This window comes from Balaenoptera ricei, chromosome 12, assembly GCF_028023285.1.
Source record: "Balaenoptera ricei isolate mBalRic1 chromosome 12, mBalRic1.hap2, whole genome shotgun sequence".
Classification (NCBI taxonomy): Eukaryota; Metazoa; Chordata; class Mammalia; order Artiodactyla; family Balaenopteridae; genus Balaenoptera; species Balaenoptera ricei.
The window spans coordinates 35,666,752-35,687,609 of record NC_082650.1 but is presented as its reverse complement, the minus strand read 5'-3'; the positions used below and the strand labels follow the sequence as shown (position 1 = coordinate 35,687,609).

The following is a 20,858-nucleotide window of genomic DNA, read 5'->3' as shown; positions in this document are numbered from 1 at the left end:
TATTTGGCTTAATTCTCTTTTCCTCTTCCAAGATATAAAATTTTTGAATGATGTGTTCCTGTTTCTTACTCTGGTGTTTTCTTTTCTTGTCCACATGAGATGTGTTTCAGCTAACTAGATATATTCCCAATGTATAAAAATAATTCTATCTTCACGTATAATTTATGTCACTAAGGAGAAACAAATCTTTTCCTACTGAGCTATATTAGGTGGAAGTATATTCCCATCTTCTAGAACTTAGGGGTGGTCTCTATCACCATCTTTGTCCTCAATCTTTTATAGTCAAGCATACGTGGCCAAATTATTTTTGTGTATTTTCTATGTTTATCATTGTCTTCATTCTTTCAACAAGCAATTACTGGGAAGGTCTATGCCTGCATATGCAGTCCTGGGAAAAAGCTTAAATAAACCAGGACACAACAATCGTGGCAAATGACTATCATGTCTTCCCAGGTGTTTTGACTCAAGACTTTTACCCTGTGGTCCCCCAGACGATGGCAGATAATCTAAATCCTTGATGCAGCATGTAATTACAAGTAGAAATATTACAAAGGAAAAAGAAATGAAAACTAGCATTAATGGTCACACGTTGGGGAAATATAAGTGAGGACAAAGATAACATCAATTTTAACTGCAATTCTCAATCCACACGTAATAGATCTTTAGGCACATGGAATCATTATCGTCTTCAAACTAGCAGCCTACTCAACTTTGAGCAAAATCTCCTGTTTAACTTCTGGTAAAATTCCTGCACTAGTCACAGAAGGCATTAACTTTCTGCTCTGATTCTGTCTCTAAGATCTGGTAAACTGTTAATGGTAACAGATGGCTGGTAAATTCTTGATACAAAGAAAATCGAGGGAGTGCAGCAACGGAAATCTATGTCTGATCTACACTCCTGTTCTAGTCTCCAGATTATAATAGAGAGGAGGTCTCTCTTCTATCCAGTCAAAGGTGTTAACCACTGCCAAGTTACTTAACTGCTCTGGGTCCCCATTACTTATGTGCAGCATGAAAGAGGTAGACTAGAGATCATCATTGGCAGGGAAGCATGTGACCTTTCTGTTAGTTCAGGGTGATATCCCTAATAACTCTTCATTAGTGACAGTGTCCTTTGGGTTCCCCAACCCTGCTTTTCCAAAAAGTGGGAATGTATAGACACTTAGATGAGAATTAGAAGGTTCACTACTCAATATAATAATTATTCTATATATAAATAAATATCAATAAAAATAATTCCACAAGCCACACACATAAATCAATTTTATCTTGATTAATATATGATATTATCCATATAGGTTCACACATGTAATAATTTCAAGGAATAAGTATATATGTGAGAATCATGGAAATGAAATGAATAATAGGAACCAAAATGTAAATACCAGTTTTGTCTTGGATCTTCTTAAAATTAAGAAATCACCTATTCTTTAAAGTATGCATTTTTTATAAATGGACATAAAGATACTATGTCTTTCTCATAAATATATTTTAATAGAAGAACTGACTAGACTCTATCTCAGTCAGACTGAAACTATTTCTGGGCAAATTAGTCGGGGACAAGGCCTCTTTCTAAGGCTGATTTGTTACTTCTTGTAACACGGAGTTGGTCTGGAAGCCAGTATAAATTCACCCTCCACTGAAAGAGTAAGATTACATAAAGCTGGTGGCCGGATCAACTGAGACTTTTCCTGTTGCAAATAGTGACATTTCATCTCACTAACTTAGTAGTATTAACATTTTTTATTATATTCCTACTTCTAGAGTTATTAGAAAAAGAAACAAAACCTAAAAATTGTACCTCCTTTGTGCTAGCCACTTACCCTTTGACTAAGTTACATCATGTAATTATCCCTAAAGCCCTCTGAACAGGTTACTGATATCTTTGTTTTTAATGTGAGGAAACTGAGGCCCAGCGAAGCACCCAAAGTCACAGAACCAGCAACCAGTAAGCCTGGAAGTCACTCCAGCTCTGCCCCTGCTCCTTCCCGTACCTCATAGCTCTTAAAATCCTATTTATTCTTAGCTCCAAAAATGTCCATGAACACATTATGAGAGTATTTTCTTGTGACCTGAGCTAGTACCTCATAAAGAAGAGGCTGAGAAGTCAAATCACAGAGGCCTTAACCCAGGGTAAGACTCAACTCTGAATCTGAACTCAAATGTGACTACATGTGTGAGTGTGAGTGTGAGAGTGTGTGTGTCTGTCAGAGGGCCTGTAGGCTAGCTAATAGGAGAGTTGATGGGAAAAGGAGAAGTGATAATTATGTTCCATCAGTAAAAGACCAACATTCAGACAAAAAGGGAACAGCAAGTGTGGCTCCTTGGGAAAGTCCTGGATTGCTATAGCTCTTCATGACTGCGGAATGACTCACAATTCAGTTCTCTTTCATTGTAAGCAGAATATTGGCCAGCTCTATCATCTTTTCCCTGAGTCCTTGTGCAGAGTTAAAATAATACAGGAAGAAACATAAACAGGTCTTTTTCACTATTGGAATTGCCAAAACAACTTATTCAGATAATGCCTCACTTTCTCCCAGCTACATCAGACATTCAGTATCAATATTTTAATTGTCACACACCTTTTCTTGCCCATCCTGTCTCTCAAATGTAGCATGTCCATCATATAAACAGGTTTTAAAAAATGAAGGAAAGAAAGAAGAAATGGATGGAGGAAAGGAAAGGGGGAGGCAAAAAAACAGTAAACACAACTTTATTCATAGTCCTTAAAATACAGTTGTAAGAGAACCTCAACTAATAAGAATATTCCATTAGCTGGAAAATTGGCAACATGATAATTTCAGAAGACAGAATTGCATGACCATAAAATAATCTGATATATAAACAGTTTGAGAAAATATCTTACACTTTTATATCTGCATTGACGCAATGAAAAGTACTGTTCAAAATGATGTTGAGACAATCCAAGATATTGAATCATCTACTAAAGATTAAGTTTTACTTATAAAAATAGAAAATTAGTAAATACATATTAGAAAAGTTTTTAAGGAAAGGTGAATAATAACTTTAATTACAAAAGATTTCTGGCTAATTGAGGTTTAACTGGTATGCTAGCTTTTATACTATTAATACCAGTTACTATTTTAGTTATCCCTATCAAATTTCCATTACGAATAGATTTTAAGCGAGAGAGTTTTTTTCAACCAACTCAACAACCCATTAAAAATGTTACAGAGGCACCTACTTTTATAATAAAATCTGAAATAATACAGTACATTTATAAATGCTTTGAAATTATAAAGCACAATAAATATATACACCACTATTGTTGCTAGCTAGTCACTAACTAAAGCAACACATTGCCTTTTCTTTCTCCATTCCTCACACTGTTGATCCCACTGGAGAGTTTATTCTTAGAGGAAATTATCCATATCACTCCCAGGAAGGGATTAATAAAAGCACAAATTCCTGAGTTGACCCCATATTTGAGAATTCAGCATGCAGTTTTTCCTTCTGGCTTATTTTTCTGTAGCTGCTGTCAGTGGAGCTACATCAAAGGTGGGGCAGGAGACACCAATTCACTTTGTAAATTTTGTGGTAGCCAAATACAATAACATAAGCTACCACTAAATCTTGATTTTATACCAGAGACATTTTTGAGTCAGTTGATGCTACCATGTGTGCTCTCTGTCCCCGGACCAACCACGCACGCTCTTGGCGAGTCCCAACCTCCCAAGAGGTAGAAAGTTCTTTAACAGATCAGTCGACCGTCTGGCCATGACAGTCTCAAGGTTTGAAAGAAAGAAAATAAAAGAAAACTTATGATCCCAAAAGAATGGGGACCCTTAGCTACTCAGTGACAACCATGTACTGCCTCACCCCTCTCCCCCAGAATGTTAAACAAACAAACAAAAAAAGCCACATTCCTAGCCTTGGGGCATGGGTACTGGGGTCTCCATGATGGCAATACCAATCATCCTAGCCAGTAGCCTCTTTCCTTGCTTTGGTCCTGTACTTTGCTTGGTTATGTTTTTTTGGTTGGCTACCTTGAGAAGGAAAAAATGATTTTTAAATCATTAAGCAGTGATGATTTAATGACTTGATTTAAAAAATTAATCTCAGAATAAGTTGGAGGAGAAATAATTTAGTAAGTTCCTCTACTCAATATAAAACTAAGGAAAGACATTATTTTACACTTCTTAAAGAAGTAGTTTAATAAAATCAAAACAAAGAACACAGAAAAACAAAAATAAGAACACTTGGTATTTAACATCCAAGGGATTTTCCTCATGTGGTAACTATTTAGAAGCAGATCCTATTTATCACTAAGCTTGCCCCTACTGATCTTTTCCCCATAACCATTAAGAAACGGTTATGACTCATTTTAGGAACACACCAAATACTACAGGAAAATAGATTGTAGTTTATCCAAACCAGCAGTGAGAATCATTTATGAATCCAAAAAGTCATAGACAAGCAGAGTCAGTTTAGGAAAGTCGGTCATTTTCATGCAAATGAGTCCTAGCTTTCTTGATTGCCATCTTAGTCTCCTTTGAAATGTTGAAGTTTTTAGGGTGGGAGGGGGGAAAATGAATTATTGTTGTAAACCAATATTTCTGCTTGTTGACTGTGGAATATTTAAAGCATAGCTTAATATGCAACATGTGAAAGGAAGGGTCTAGAGAATAGAGCTTAATTTGTATCCATATGATCCAATCAAATGCAAAATGCTACAATTTATAGAAAGGAAGAGATCATTAGAATGTGCTGCTCCAGGTCTCCAGATTTTTCAAATTTATTATGAAAATTATTCTTTCCACAATCATCAAAATAGATTGTTTGGTCACAGCCATTCCTGCAGGCCAAAGCAACTTGAAATTCAGGGCCAGTATCAATTTCCTTGCCTCTACCCTTTCCACCCCGCCCTCCCCTTAACAACCAGTCAATTAGATAATAAATAAATTAAGACTAAATTAACAAAGAATAATTAAAAATTAATAAGTTTAAAGAAAAATTACTGTAGAAAAGCATCAATTGTTTCAGGTTTAATATAGTCACTATGGGAGAGTAATATAAAACTAGTCAGTAGATGTATTTCCTGTCTGTCTTAGTCCATTTGGACTGCTATAACAAAATAGCAGCTTACAGATAACAGTTCTGGAGGCTAGAAGTTCAAGATGAAGGCACTGACAGATTTCGTGTTTAGTGAGGGCCCGCTTTCTGGTTAATAGATGGAAACTTCTTGTTGGGTCCTCACATGGTGGAACAAGTTAGAGATCTCTCTGGAGCCTCTTTTACAAGGGCACTGATCCCAATCATGAGGGCTCCACCCACATGACCTAATAACCCTATCTCCTAATACCATTACAACAGGCATTAGGATTTCAAGATGTGAATTTGGAGGGGGACACATTCAGACCATAGCACCATCCACTAATTAGGTATCATTTAAATGAATAAATAATCAAATGATAGATTCCACCATTCTTATTGTATTGCTAATTAGCAACAGTGCTTTGAGGGGCCATTAAAGCTACCCAATTCGATTTAGTATTTCCATGTGTACAGGTTACATATTCTCTTAAACTTTTCTGTCAGGTCTCCAGGTAGAGGTTAAAGCCTTGTATTATTTTGTATTAATTGCTCTACAATCCCTGGCATCTATAGTAAATATTAATGTTTTCCAGCCTGTAAAAGCAATAAGAAAACATATTATTGCTTTTGTAGTTATATAACTTTATGTTTTGATACAAAAAAAAAAAAAGAAAATTTGAAAATACAGAAGTCTAACTTTGCAAAGAAAGTGATTTAATTACCAGTTTGAAGGAAAAGTCTTTATCTATGAAAATAAGACTGAACTACCGAACTAGCTAGCAAAACTACGCACTATCCAAGCAGTGCTTCAAAAGATTGAAAAAAATAAAATACAGCTTTGAGTAGCATTTCAAATGGAGAAGTAGGTAGGTGTAAGATTATTTTGGACCCTCAGAGAAAAGTAGCATATTGCCTTGCTTTTCCTAGTGTCACTTAAAACACTATACAAAACTCAAATATTAAGTTAAAAGTGAATTGAGAAGACAAATTCATTCCCAAATCACTTCTTAAAGCTTGGAAAGAAAAATAATGCTAAAGTAGAAGAAAATAATTAAAAGTGGAATCCCCTGTACATTCTAATTTGCAAGATGAAACTTCAGTTTTACTACGAAGTGCTGCATTATGGTTCTAAAGACACCCCACCAGCCCTAATCCATAACTGTCCTCAGTGCTTCCCCAGCCTTCATTGGATACCATATTCCCAGCTTCTTCTGTGCACGGCCTCCAACCTGTACTCCCACAAACTCAGTGCTAGATTTCCCAATAGAAAGTCTAAGGGATTCGCAAAGCAGAGGTAAAGAAAAGCAATCTTTGAAAAAAAATTGCTGTTTTATATTACAAAACAATTTTTGAAGGAAAAATGTTATTCAATATTACCGAAGTGGCAGTGAAGTAGTCACAATGAGAAAAATGAGAACTTTGTTGAAATTTCTCACCCCTGTTTTACAGTTTAATATTGTTTTACTTTGTAACACATGAAGGAAAGGAATGACAGCATCGTTCAGCACAGGAAGCCTCCACAACCTTGATCCAGCCCGACTGCAGTCATAACCACCCACTGCCCACCCTCCTCCACACCTCCCTGGTCCTAAGCCTGGTTTGAGAAGCACCAGTGATGCTATCCAAACGCGAGGAACTGCTCTCCATCCTGGGTGCCTTGGGAAAATCTCCAGCTATTCCAGTTTCAACCTGGACAGGAGCCAGATTTGTAAGCAAATGCTCAAAGTCCCAGTCACCCCTTCTGCCTTGTGTTTCTTTCATTTCCTGTGTGGGATAACTGGTCCAGAAGCTCATCTTTTCCTCCCAGGATGAATCATGTAAAACCTTACAGGACTGGAAAAAAATAAGGAAAAGAAAGAAAAAAAGGAAAAGAAAATTCCAGAGTCCCCATAATGAAAGAACATGAGAAGAAGGAGAGAGAACATACTGGAGGTTACCAGACGCCCCCATTCTTTCTAGTGCTGGGTAGCTTTAACCCACACCCACGTCAATTGTCTTTACTTCAAGAAGCTGTCTCTATAAATAAACTGACCAGTGTATCTTTAAAACACAAACGGCTTGGACTGTAAAAATAAACTTTGCAAAATAAATACCAAATAACATCTGGAGGCAAAGCTTTGGAGGGGATGGGGTGAGAGAGAGTGCTAACTTTTCTTAGTTCTATTACTAAAGTATGGGCTTCATTTTTTTGTTTTGTTTTGTTTATTTATTTATTTTTGGCTGTGTTGGGTCTTCATTTCTGTGCGAGGGCTTTCTCTAGTTGTGGCAAGCGGGGGCCACTCTTCATCGCGGTGCGCGGGCCTCTCACTGTCACGGCCTCTCCCATTGCGGAGCACAGGCTCCAGATGGGCAGGCTCAGTAGTTGTGGCTCACGGGCCTAGTTGCTTCGCGGCATGTGGGATCTTCCCAGACCAGGGCTCGAACCTGTGTCCCCTGCATTAGCAGGCAGATTCTCAACCACTGAGCCAGCAGGGAAGCCCTGGGCTTCATTTTTTTTAATTTAGGACATGCTTTCCATTATTAACCAAACACAAACCAAAGATGTACTAATTTTACTTTAAAATCCCAAATAATGTAATACTGTCTGTAATTATGTCTTTGAGCTAATCTTAGCAATATTTTAGCTCTCTTGTTTTCTACTATTTGAAACTAAGTGTTCAGTTACTAAGCCACTTCATTTAGATATGAAAATGGTTTGTATTTAGCTCTAATTATTATTGGTGCTGGTAGACAAGAAAAATACCCCCTTTTGGCTTGTGAAACTAAAATCTCCAATGTAATGTACTAGGAAGATGCAACATTTCCATCGTAAAAGAATACAATAGTTATTATTACATTAAATTATTTCTCCTTGCAATGACAAGCAAAAAGACCATGTTCCGTCTGCTTCTCATACGCATCCAACTTGTGGGTAGTGATTCCATTCAGTTAATGTTTATAAAGACAGCAACTGGTCAGACACTCTTCATATGCAAGATAATTGCAAGGAATGCTTGAGTCTCTCCTACTGAATTTAAGGATTGTTGTGTGGATACTTGCCCCAGAGTCACTTTGCTTATTTTGTGTAAAGCTCTCATAAAATTTTTGTAGGTGACATAGGCATTGTATGTCCAATGCCAAAGAAAAAAAACATTAGAAACTTCTGTAATTTTGTAAGTAAATTGTTAAGACCTCCAAAAAAAAAAAATCTTCATGCCTAATTTATAGTGAATAATAATAATCAGCTTAATTATTCCAAACTTATATACCCTCAGTTATTTCTTCTTCCTAGTTCATAAATCTTGTTTTTTTTAAAATAATGAAACAAACCTGTTCATTACTAGTGGGATAATAAATATTTCTCATTAGTCAAATAAATATGTAAGGATGTTTAATCTCACATAAGTGTTTTTTAAAAGTGCACTCGTTTCTCTTTCCATAGGGACTAGAGTTTGGCAGAGGATATTGCTGAGATATGGCCTGAGGTATCATCTCATCTGCTAACAGTCTGCTCCTGATGTCACATATTCTATTTTTCACATATGGCCTAAACTATACCAGCAAAGTGGGGAACTCAGTTTTCCTATCTAAAAAAAAAAAAAAAGACCCCATTTGACTGCATCACGAAACACTCCAAATGCACTTCAGAAGAAACAGCCAAGATGGATAGTTAGATGGACTCGCTGGAGAGCACTGGGCGATAAGTCATCAGACATTTCATTACTTTTTTTTTTCTTTCTTTTTCTGATTAACCAAAATGCCAGTTTTAGGCAGGCTGCATAAAGGATGTTTTAAATTCCAGTCTCTTCTATCAGGAACTGTAAATGTTGGCAGTAAGTCAAAGTTACCCAGGCTACAAGTTGTAATAAATTTAAAAGACTCTTCCTCGGCTTTGATGATTAACCATTTCCTCTCTTTCAACAAACAAAACTTCAGCAAACAAAAATAAAAAGGTATTCATATTGCAAGTTTCAAAAAGAGCATTTGCTTTTCATTCTACAAGTTTTTAAACGTCACAAAGTAAAACATATTTAAGCAAAAACAAATATCCCATAGCTCCACAGAAGGGAAGAGGAAGTGCAAACATGGGGGGCACAGTGCTGGCCATTTTTCCATCTCTCTACCTCCACTGCCCCTTGACTGCCCTCTTCAGTGACTCCTGGCTCCTGTTTCTCTCCCGATCAATAGACGCCCATTTGTCGGCATCAAGAAACAATCCAAATGTGCTTCAGAAGAAAAAACCAAGACGAAGGGTTGGATGGAATCATTGGCGAACACTAGGAAATAAGTCTGGGGTTACCTTGTTGAGTGAAAGTTAGTGGAAAGGGCACAGTCTTTGGAGAGTGGAAGAGTTGCCTTTAAATCCCTCCATCACAGACTAACTGTGCAATCCTGGAAAAATAATAATTTAAGTTCTTTCATTCTCATTATCCTCTTGTATAAAATGACTATATTATTCCAGACTATACAGAGTTGTTGTGAGGATTAAAGGAAACAAAGTATATGGCTTGCAAAATAAATAAATTAATTAAAATAAAGTTTTAAAAAAGTATATGACTTGCCAGGCACATAGTGGGTACTCAGTAAGCTGTTGCTGTTATCGTAAGATCTTATATGTGCTTTGTTTAAAATATTTAGAATTTCCAAATCACTCGAAACAGAAGTTCTTATATATACAGGCATGTTCTATTGCACTGTGCTTCACTGCACTTCACAGATATTGCGTTTTTGACAAACAAGGTTTGTGACAACCCTACTTTGTCAGATGATGGTTAGCATTGTTTAGTAATAAGATATTTTTGTTTTGTAGATATCAGCAATGTATTTCTAAATATTCTTTATTTTATTTTATTTTTTTATTGAAGTATACTTGATTTACAATGTTGTGTTAGTTTCAAGGGTACAGCAAAGTGATTCAGTTATACATATATATATATCTATTATTTTTCAGATTCTTTTCCTTTATAGGTTATTACAAAATATTGAGTAGAGTTCCCTGTGCTATACAGTAGGTCCTTACTGGCTATCTATTTTATGTATAGTAGTGTGTATATGTTAATCCCAAACTCCTAATTTATCCCTCCCCCCTTTCCTCTTTGGTAATTGGTAACCATAAGTTTGTTTTCTATGTCTGTGGGTCTATTTCTGTTTTGTATATAAGTTCATTTGTATTTTTTTTTTTTTTAGATTCCACATATAAGCGATATCCTATGATGCCTCTGTCTTGGTATCACAGTGCTTGTGTTCAAGTCACCCTTATTGTATTTAATAACAGCCCCGCAGCACAAGAGTAGTGATGCTGGCAATTCAGATACGCCAAAGAGAAGCTGTGAAGTGTTTCCTTTAAGTGAAAAGGTGACAGTTCTCAGTAAGGAAAGAAAAAAATTGTATGCTGAGGTTGCTAAATTCTATGGTAAGAACAAGTCTTCTATCTGTGACATTGTGAAGAAGGAAAAAGAAATTCGTGCTAGTTTTGCTGTCGCACCTCAAACTACAAAAGTTACAGGCACACTGGGTAATAAGTGCTTAGTTAAGATAAAAAAAGGCATTAAGTTTGCACAATAAGACATTCAGAGAGGAAGAGGAAACAATCACATTCACTTAACTTTTATTACAGTATATTGTTATAATTATTTGATTTTATTATAAGTTATTGTTTTTAATCTCTTACTGTGCCTAATTTATAGATTAAACTTTATCGTAGGTATGTATGTATAGGAAAAAAAACATAGTATATATAGGGTTTGGTACTATCTGCAGTTTCAGGCATCCCCTGAGAATAAGGGGAGACTACTGTAGTTCTTTGCCAGTGAGACAAGGTAGGAGAGAAGTGATGGAGTCATAGGCCATGAGAAGAGTCTGGCATAAAAGAGCATGCATATGCTGTTTGCGGAAGTCCAAGTAGATTTTGTGTTCTCTGGCAAGAGATTTGGTGGGTGTGTGGGCAGGGAACAGGTGACAAACGGCCTTATAAGCTATGTGAAAGACTTAGGACTTTATCCTGAAAAGAGTGATGAGTCTGGGAAGGGTTGTAAGAAGGGCAATGGAATGATTCTATTTGGCTTGCAAAGATGCCTTTGGTGACAAAGAAAGGATGAACTTTTTAAAAGAATGAACAAAAGAAGACTCAGATGAGCAGCAGTTTTAAGTATGGGGTATAAAATTATATTACTGAACTCAAAAATAAATAGAGCCTGAATTAATGCAGAGAGAAAGGTGAAGGAGAGTAGGGAATAGATATCAAACATCATTTGAAAGTAGGAGCTACAAAATGCGGTGACCAGTAGGAGGAAGCTGGTGAGTGAAGTGAATCCCATGTTTCTCTTGGTGTGTCTGAGGATAGAGGAGTCACTACCCAGAGGATCGACCACAGGTAAAAGTGGATTGCTTCTTTGCTTTGTTGATTTTGAGATGTGTGAGGCATTCAATGGGGATGAACTCAAGGGAGTCTGAAACACAGGTCTGTCTCTATTAAAATGTATCAAATGTAGAAATGTCGAATTAGGAGTAATCATCGAATAAATAAACCAGAGGGCATGAGTGAGTGGATCCAAGCAGAATACATTAAAAGAAAAGAAAAAACATTGAACACACTCAGCAATATTTAAAGAGTGAGTAGAGAAATGGGAAGATATGAAGGGAACTGTGAAAGTCAGTCTGTGAGGTAAATAAAGAACAAAGAAAGTGACAACGTAGAAACGTTAGGGGTGGGAATCAAAAGAAGCTGTGATAATATCAAACGCTACAACAAAATCAGTTAATCTAAAGGCCCCATGTGGCCAGGGTTTGCAAATCTGGTAATCTTTCAACTTGTTTCCTCAAAGTTGCGCGGACAGAATTCAGATTCCAATGTGCTGAGAACAGAATGGGAAGTAGGGAACTGCAGACGTGGAAGCAAAGTAGTGGGGAAGCTCTCCTCTTGGTGGATGAGAAAGGGAACTCAGAGCGGGGCCCACACAGAGTCAAGTTATCTTTTACCTGGGTCTGCTTTCAAAGAAAGAAATTGGACTAGAGCATGTTCACCTGCTAAAGCAAAGGAGACAAAGCATTTTCCTGGCTTAACAGACAAGGAGTACAATTATGCTAACCTGTAATAAAAGTAAAAGTGCAACCAAAGATATTGTAATAAGCATGGAGGACAAATACCAATTTAAACAGTATTTCCATTTTAACATCCTTCTCCCAACACATCTTCCAACTCTCTCTCAAATCACCATATCACTTTATAATTCTCAGCAAGATCTTTTTTTTTTTTTGTCTTCTCCTTTATTTGTCTCTTTTTCCACAAAAATGCATTCGGTAATGCTATTTCACCTTAACTGATTTTTCTATCCAAAATCAATCTATATCACTGCCCTCCTTAACACCCAGGTCAAGTTTCTCAACTTTTAGACAATATTGCCTACTCAACTTTTTGCCCAAAACTTGTATATACTATATTAATTTCTAGTTTTTGTATGTTACTTTATCAATGAATTACAAGTAAAATCAAAAAGGGATGAGTCCTTTTAAAAATATAGAAGACTGCAAAACTTGAAGTATAATAATAAAGTATAAAAATATAAAGTATAATATATTATTAGTATCACTTTAAGGATGCCATATCTCCTCCTCCATCAAACTGTAAGTCAGTGTTTGAATCATGAGTACAAGTCATTGATAAGAAGGAAAGCTGTTCAAGTCAACTTATCACTACCTAGTAGAAAATTTTTACAAAGAAAAGTTTAAACCTACTAGGTATAATATATAGTCTATGAAGCATAAATTTTTGGCTCCATATTTGCTTTCCTTTTTTCAAATACATGCAGCAGCAGTCCAATGTATGCAATCCTGTTTAATGAAACCAGTTATATTTTGTTGCAGTTTGTAACTCTGTCTTTCACATATTGGCACAGTTTCATCTATTCAATTAAAAATTAGATGTTTTACTCATGTGTTTAGTTGCTGATAGGAAGCATCTTGTGCTTAGCATATTCAGCAAAAACTCGGGCTAAATTGTCTCCATTAACTTATTTGATGTCTAGAAACAGAAACCTAATGTAATGCTTATTGTATAGATCCAATGGTAAGTATAGAATTCTAGTCTTCTGCCCGATAGAAACTCAGATAGCCAGTAAAAATCACATATCTTCACAGTTCCTCATAAATAAAAAAAAAGAAAAACTTGCTTTCAAGTCAGATTTTAAGAATTTTCTTAAATCTGTTGTACATTCTTTTGAAAAACAACATCAATTATGTTTTATCACCTCCTCAAAACAGCTCATTTTTTAAAATTACTTTATTTTCAAAACATATTTTCTTTTGCCTAAGTAACAGGGCCTGCCCTGAGGAACAAAATGTAGATTCTGAAGACTACACCAAAGTCATGAGTTTATATCTAACAAAATTATAAAACTAATATTAAGCTATTGACGCAGAAGCAAGAAGACCAGACATTACTTTCAGGGGAGACTGTACAGGCCACTGTGGAATTACCACAGCTCTCAGACATCAGGCTCTGCCTTACAAATCACACTTTTCCTTTCCTGTTTTATGGTGTAGGAGATTTTGGGGGTTTTTGTTTTGTTTTGTTTTTAGAGTTTATAAAGTAATAAATTAGGGAAATTTCCAACACTATCTTGAATTTCAACAGAGTTTCTCTGGATATTTTCATGAATAAATTTATAGAAGTGGCTACAATTAGATGGATCCATATCTAGCTGAGCAACCTTATAGAAGGAATATTGACAAAATTCTCTGTGTCAACCTGCAGTTTCTATGATGGTGCACCAAAGTCTTTGTCCTTCATCCTTTACTGTTATTTCATCTCAATAGATTGGATGAAGCTAAAGAAATTTGAAAAAAAAAAATAAGAGAATGCTGAGAGAAATAACTGATGCTTTGGATGAGAAAATAGGAATTGTAAAACAGTCAAATAAACTGCTATGTCAGTCTGGCACCAAAATGATAAAATCAAGAAGAAAAGAAAGCATAGACCTACATTAAAGTACAACAAACTAAAAAGGAGCAAGGGAATTAATAGCCATTGGCATGGAAAAAATCAACTCATAGAGGTTCTAGTTGACCACAAGCTTCATAGGGCTAAGAGTTTGATATAGTATGTAAAGGAGCTAATGAAGGATGGTACTGTGGACCAGCCATCCCTCAGGGCTGCTGCTATTTCCACCTCAAGGGCAGGTCCTGGGAATTAGCTAATCTGAGTGTCTGCACACCTGGACTAGAATGTCTTCAGACACCCACAATAAAATCCCCTTATCAGTTAGCTTAGAATCTTGAAAAGTCACATTTCACTCAGCTTCTCAAGCCACTGCCTGTTCAAGTTCACCCCTGAGCTCTATGGGGAAATGGGAGGTCAGTGAATCCCAGAACAAAGGTGGGATTTTCTCAGGAGGGGAGAGGATTCAGGTTTGCCTGATTAAATACCCACTCTCTCTCTCTCCAGGCCACCCCTGTCTTTGAGAAAACTAGTCAAATTTCAGCTAAAGCAAAGAAATGGAGAGCTCAATTTATGAAGAATTTGGTAACATGTTGGATTCTAAGTATGGGGTTGGGAGAGATGAAAGGGAGGAGTGGATAATTCAGACTTGAAGCAACATAGATTATACAGAGAAAGGATCCAGTTTGGGGGAGGTGACCAAGGATAAGAGGGATGTGCGTGAAGGAGGAAGAGCCAGAAGAATGACATTTCCTGTCACTGTTTTTAAGCCTTAACTTCTCCTTAAAACTCAGGACCTCTAGCATAATCAAGCTTCACACTTACAAGCAATTGCCATTTTCTTATGTCCTACTCACTTCCCACATGCTTATCAAAGGCTTGAGCATATCAATCATAAGGTCAGGTTTTTACCCCTATTTCTACTGCATCCTGGATGACTGCCACTTCTGTGCAGACAGCATACCCAACACTCCAACCTCACTGTCTATATATCTCTATATGGACACCCTGGTCCATACAACATCCAGAATTCTTCCAGCTCTGAATTTATAATTTCTGGATCTCCACAATCTTTGGTGATCTCATCTTTTCTGCTCCTTCAACCTGTTGGTCTACAAAAAATATTCTTGAATCTCATTAAGGACTCTAATCCTTTGTCCTTCAATTTATCTTAATCTTTCATCCTCCTCATAGCTTCATTAAATTATTCAGCTGAGCTTCATTTTCCTCATTTGTAAATGAGAGTAGTAATACCTATATCACATATTTGACGTGAAGATTAGATATAAATTGTGTAAAACACATAACATTGCTCCTTGCTAAGTGTAGGCATTCAATGATCATTATCAACTTCGATCCATCTAAACTTCATTATTTATTACTTAAAAAACTCTCTTGCCAAAACCATCAGTGTCCTTGCTCTTTTATCCTTCTTCTGCACCAAATTAGCAAAACTCTAGCCCGGGATCAACCAGTCACTCCCTTTCTAGTCTCATATCTGGCTGCCAAGCACTGCTAAAAACAAATGCCACAACCGCATGGATTGATGTCACTACAAATTCATGGTCTCCCACATCAGTAAAACCTCTACCCCTAGTCCACTTCCTCTCTCATTCTCCACAACAATGTTTTCAAACCTTCACCACTCTGATTTTTTCCATCACTCTGAGTAAATGAACTCTCCTTTAGAGAGAAAAATAGAGACCATAATACAAGACCATTCTCCACTCCATGTGTCTCCCCAAAAGACAATCAAATGTAAATATAGTTAGAGCCACACTTACTCCTTTTCTTTATATTTTAGCTATGTGGTTGTCCTTCTGCATTTCAAATGTTAATCCTCCCATCTGTTCTTTGAAGTACATCTTTCCATTTCTTTGGGAACCTTACTTAAATCAAGTGTTTTTCCCCTCTTCTGTAACTTTAACTTCTCTTTTTCTTCCAGCATCCCCCATCTTGTCTCTTTATCTCCTTCTAGTGATCACCTTACTTTCCTGTTTCCTCTTAGAACCATGTTTCTCCAAAGAGCAATTAGTACTTACCTCCACTTCCCCATTTCCTAGGACTGTCCAAACCACTGTATCTATGCTTCTTTACCTCCACTAAATCCAATCTTACAAATGTCTCTCTAGGTACTAAAAACAGTAGACATTTCAGTCCTTACCTTACAGGACCTCTCTACTACTCCTGATGTTATTTATCATTTTTCTTCTTGAAACTCTTTCCTCATATGATTGTTATGACATCACCTACTCTTGATTTTCCTCCTTTATCTCACATAGAGAAAAATCTCATTCATTGACAGGATTTTAACTACCATTTAACATTAATACTCCAACATCTAAATCTCCAACCCTGGTCCACTCCAGATCCATGTAGCTAATGGGTAATTCAAGAAAAACAACCAAACAAGCAAACAAACCAAAGGTCTTGACTTGGATGTCCTATAGCATCTCAAACTTGTTATGTACCAAATTGAACTCACTATCTTCCGCCTACCTTCAAATTTGCTTATCACTTTTTTTTCCTATCTTGGTAAACTGCCACTTCCCATCCATTTTTTAAAGTCAGAAATGGCATTCAATGTTCACATTTATCCAATGATTAAGTCCTCTCAATTTTTTTCTTAATGTTCCTTAAATGTTCCTTAAAGCCATAACTTTGTTATTATTATTACTCCATGATTACTGTCAAACACTGGCCTTCCATGTGGTTTTCTACAAGACGTTCCTCATCATTTCTGCTGAAAGTCACTGGAGCCATATTCAAATAAATATTGCTATTTATCCTTTGTTACTTTTATAAGTAAGTACTTATGGGCCCCTTTGCCCAGAAGCCTCTGGAGAGTCTCATAGTGTGAGAGACTTCCCTTCTCATGCAACTCTGTCCAAGCACTGCCTAATAAAACTTGCCCTGTGTTACGGTCTCTTGTGAACATATTTTTTTCCTTGATGAGCCCCAAATTCATTTAACCTGGGCAATGGCCATATTATACTTCTTTCAGGATAAAACCCAATATTTTTAGCAGAGCATATCAGAGAACTCATCATCTGGTCTATTTCTCCAGCCTCACTTCTTGCAGATACTTTTCTTTATACCTGCTACAATCCAACAGTACCTTATTAATTGCATTTCCTCAAATGGCTATATTCTGTCTCATGTTGGTTCTATGATAAATTCTTCATTGGGATAATAAAATAATACCCAAATATCAGTAGAAAAATGTAAATCAACCAAGGTTAATAAAAGGTTAGTTAACTGTTTATGCTATATTCTTCAGAGGCTCAAGTCAACAATCATTCATTTATTCCTTCAACAAATATTTAGCACATACGTACTCTGTGCTTGGCATTCTTCTAGGTACTCAAGGTAGATCAGTGAATAAAATGGACACACACACACCGATACCTGTGAAGCTTCATTCCAGAGGGGGGATAGGGTGAGTTGGCAATTTTAAATAGATTTCAGAGATTTCAAGGAGGAGACACGTGAGTGAGTTTGGGATTCTACTCTGGGATGAATGGGGAGCCACTGGAGGGAGTGAGCAGAGACGTGCCATGATGTGACCAAAGTTTTAACAGAATAACTCTAGCTTCTAGGTTGAGAATAGATTTAGAGGATAAAGAACAAGGGAAGCAGCTGAGAAAAGATGGTGTCCTAGAATAGGATGATACCAATGGAGCTGGTGATAGAAGGACAGATCCTAGAGTATTTTGAAAACAGAGCTACCAGATTTGCTCATAGGTTATAAGTAGGGTGTGAAAGAAACAAAGGAGTTAAGAATGACTCCAATATGTTTTGGCCTCAGCATCTAGAAAGATGGAGTGGCCATTAACTGTGATAGGGAAGACTTTAGGTAAGGTCTTAGCATTTATTCTTTCTCTTCAAGCTTAACCTTTCTCCTCAATGAACAGTAATTGTTATTGTGTACCAAAGCTTTGAAAACATACCTTGACCCCTGGAGAAAAAAATAATCCAAACCAAGCAATCCCATCTCAAATTGTACAGTGAAATAATTACAAGTTGGGTGGATCAGTGTGTTCTAGATACTCTGATATTCCATATGGTCTAAAGCACAGTACAATCCAAATTGCATCCATAATAATGAGTCACAAACAGGAACTGTTTAAGACTTGGAAAAAATACAATATAAATACCAGAGTGGATTTTGAGATTTATTGTGAAAAATCTATTTTTCTTTAGTTTTGTTTTATAACCTTCTTTTTCCTCTTCATCCTCTCTTCTATTACCTTCTACTTTGTTATTATTTTCTCCTTTCTAAAATTGCATTTTTTTTCTTGGTTTCTCTTTGATCTATTAAATTTTCAAGGCATTGGTTTTATACTTAAGTTAAAATGTGATTTCTGAAGCATGTGTAGATTAGAGTTCATCCAAATCATCATGTTTTATTTTCATCAGCCTCTTTCTGTTAGAGATACAAAAAGACCCAAATCTACTACAAAGCCTAACTGGTAACAGAGGGGCACTGATGATTCTTTTCATTGAGAGTAAGCAGAATAGATACTTGCTTTATTACTTGCTTGAGCAAAATACACACACTGCTTTAAAAATAGAAAGTCCCAGGATGAGGATGATCAAATATTTATATCAGTCTGGAAAAAAAAAAGCATAAATTTTAAAGTCAGAAGACTTGGAAACTGCACATTATATCTTGTAAACTAACTTTGGGCAAGTCATTTAACCTCTCTGAGTCATAGCTTCCTCAGCTACAAGGCATCATTCTATAGTTTTTGTCTTTTTCTCCTTCCTGTTTATCTTATTTATTTCTTCCATTCATCTTTACTTTCTTTCATTTCCTCTCTCCACCTCTTCTCTTTCTCTCTCCCTTCCTTCCTACCTTCCTTCTTACCTTCTTTCTTTCTTCTTTTCCTGCTTCCTTTCTTCCCATTATACTTCATGCTATATAGAATTTGAGAGAGATTTCAATAAAAACATGCCCAATAAAAAACAGAAAAATGAAAATAGGAATAGGAAGCCAAGAGTACAAATAAGTAACCTAAAAAGCACCAACAGAGCTGTAATAGTTGATCTCTAAGCAATTAAAATTGAAAAGATTTAGCTTAGGTTACTATGCTTCGATTAGAATAAAGATATTCAATCAACACTGTCAGCTGGAGAGAAGCAACTACACCACTTTATGGAGGTGTTTGCAGCCTCAGTTCTCAGTCTACTCCATCACTTGCACACATGATGTAAGTATTTATTTCCATTCCTAATATGGTCTTTCTAAAACTCTCCCTATCCTTCCATACACTTACAAGGTCGGTAAACATTAAGTTGTTTAACCTCTCTGAAATCAGTTTCATTATCTGTAAACACTAAAATAAAAACATAAATCTGGGCATTTCTACAAGAATGAAATAACAGATGTGAAAGTGTTTGTAATAGTTCTCTATTACTATATAATCATACTGCCACAAACCTAGAGGCTTAAAACAACCCAAATTTATTATCTCAAATTCTCCAGGGTGAAGTGTCTGGGCATAGCTTAACTGAATCCACTGCTTAGGGTCTCATAAAACTGTAATCAAGGTGCTGGTCATGATGCTGTTCTCATTTGGAGCTCAGGGTTCTCTTCCAAGCTTAGTCATTGTTGAGAGAATTAAGCTCCTTGCAGTTGTAGGACTGAGGTACCCATTTTCTTTCTAGCTATTGGCTGGTGATCAAAAGCCACTCAAAGTTCCTTGCCTTGTGGCTCCCATAGCCAGTTCACAGCACAGAAGTTTGCTTTCTTCTAAGTCAGTAGGAGTGTATTTGCTGATGCTTCTTATCTCTTTTATGAGCTCACTCAATTAGGTCAAGCTCACTAAGGATAATCTCCATTTGAGATTTATCAGTCAACTAGTTAGTAACCTAATCATAAGAGTGATACCCCATCATATTCACAGCTTCACCCACACTCATGACCCATGACTATACAAGGTCATGGGTCATTGGGGATTAGCCTAGAATTCTGCCTGTTGTACGTAACATACCATAACACCCACTCCCCACATATAAAACAATTAAAACAAGTTTTTATAAAAAGTGCAACTTGGTTTAATCTTTTGGCACACCGGATCTTGACTGGTTCAGTCTGGGTACAACTATAGAACAATATTACCTTAAGGATTTCTCCAATTCCTGAATTTTTTGCTTTCTTCATTCATCTCTGTCATTCATTTAGCAAATATTTGTTGACTATCCACTATATGCTATGCACAGTGCTAGGCACTGGTGTCATAGTAAGATAGGCATAGTCTCAGCCTTCACGGAGCTTATAGTTAGTCCTGAGAGAATAAAAAAAACAAAACAAAACAAACAAACAAAAAACAAATAAGGAAACAAATAGATATAATCTTTGCAAATTATGGTAAGAGCTTTCAGTCATTAAAGGGATTTTAGCAGAAAAGTGACGTTATTCAGATGGCATTTTTAGAAAATGACACTGAACGTTATTGAGATTAATGTTTATTGAGATTGACTGGACCCATTCATGAAATGAGAATTTGGAATTATTTACCCCAAATAAACATAAATATGTTGGCCGTAGGGAGAACTCAAGACTCTTTCATAAGCCTACCTTAAATTCTACTCACAATGAAGAATAACTCTAGTCTAATTTTAGTCAAGCCTCAGAGCACTGAGCTTGGGCCACAGTCCTAGTAAGGGGATTAAGACGTGTCTGCCCCAGTCTAGTCACTCAAGTCCCTCTTTAATCTCTGTATATTTTTGCCCGTAAATGTGATCTCAATTAGAATTTTCTCCAACTGGAATGGCTCATCATTTAGGATTAGTTTGGTTGCATATAACATAATAATATTGACTTAAACAAGAAATACATTTATTTCTATCTTGTTTAAAAAAAAGCCTGAAGATATGTGTTCCG

At 36.4% G+C, this 20,858-nt stretch overlaps 1 protein-coding gene across 1 annotated transcript in view; it reads left to right on the top strand.

Moving 5' to 3' along the window:
• RSPO3 (R-spondin 3) overlaps positions 1-8,553 on the top strand; it is an 85,600-nt gene extending 77,047 nt beyond the window's left edge. Inside the window, exon 5 of the mRNA XM_059941264.1 lies at positions 8,477-8,553. Coding sequence (XP_059797247.1) covers positions 8,477-8,538 — 62 coding nt within the window. The 3' untranslated portion in view covers positions 8,539-8,553. The remainder of the gene's footprint in view (positions 1-8,476) is intronic.
• Positions 8,554-20,858: the final 12,305 nt, after the last annotated feature.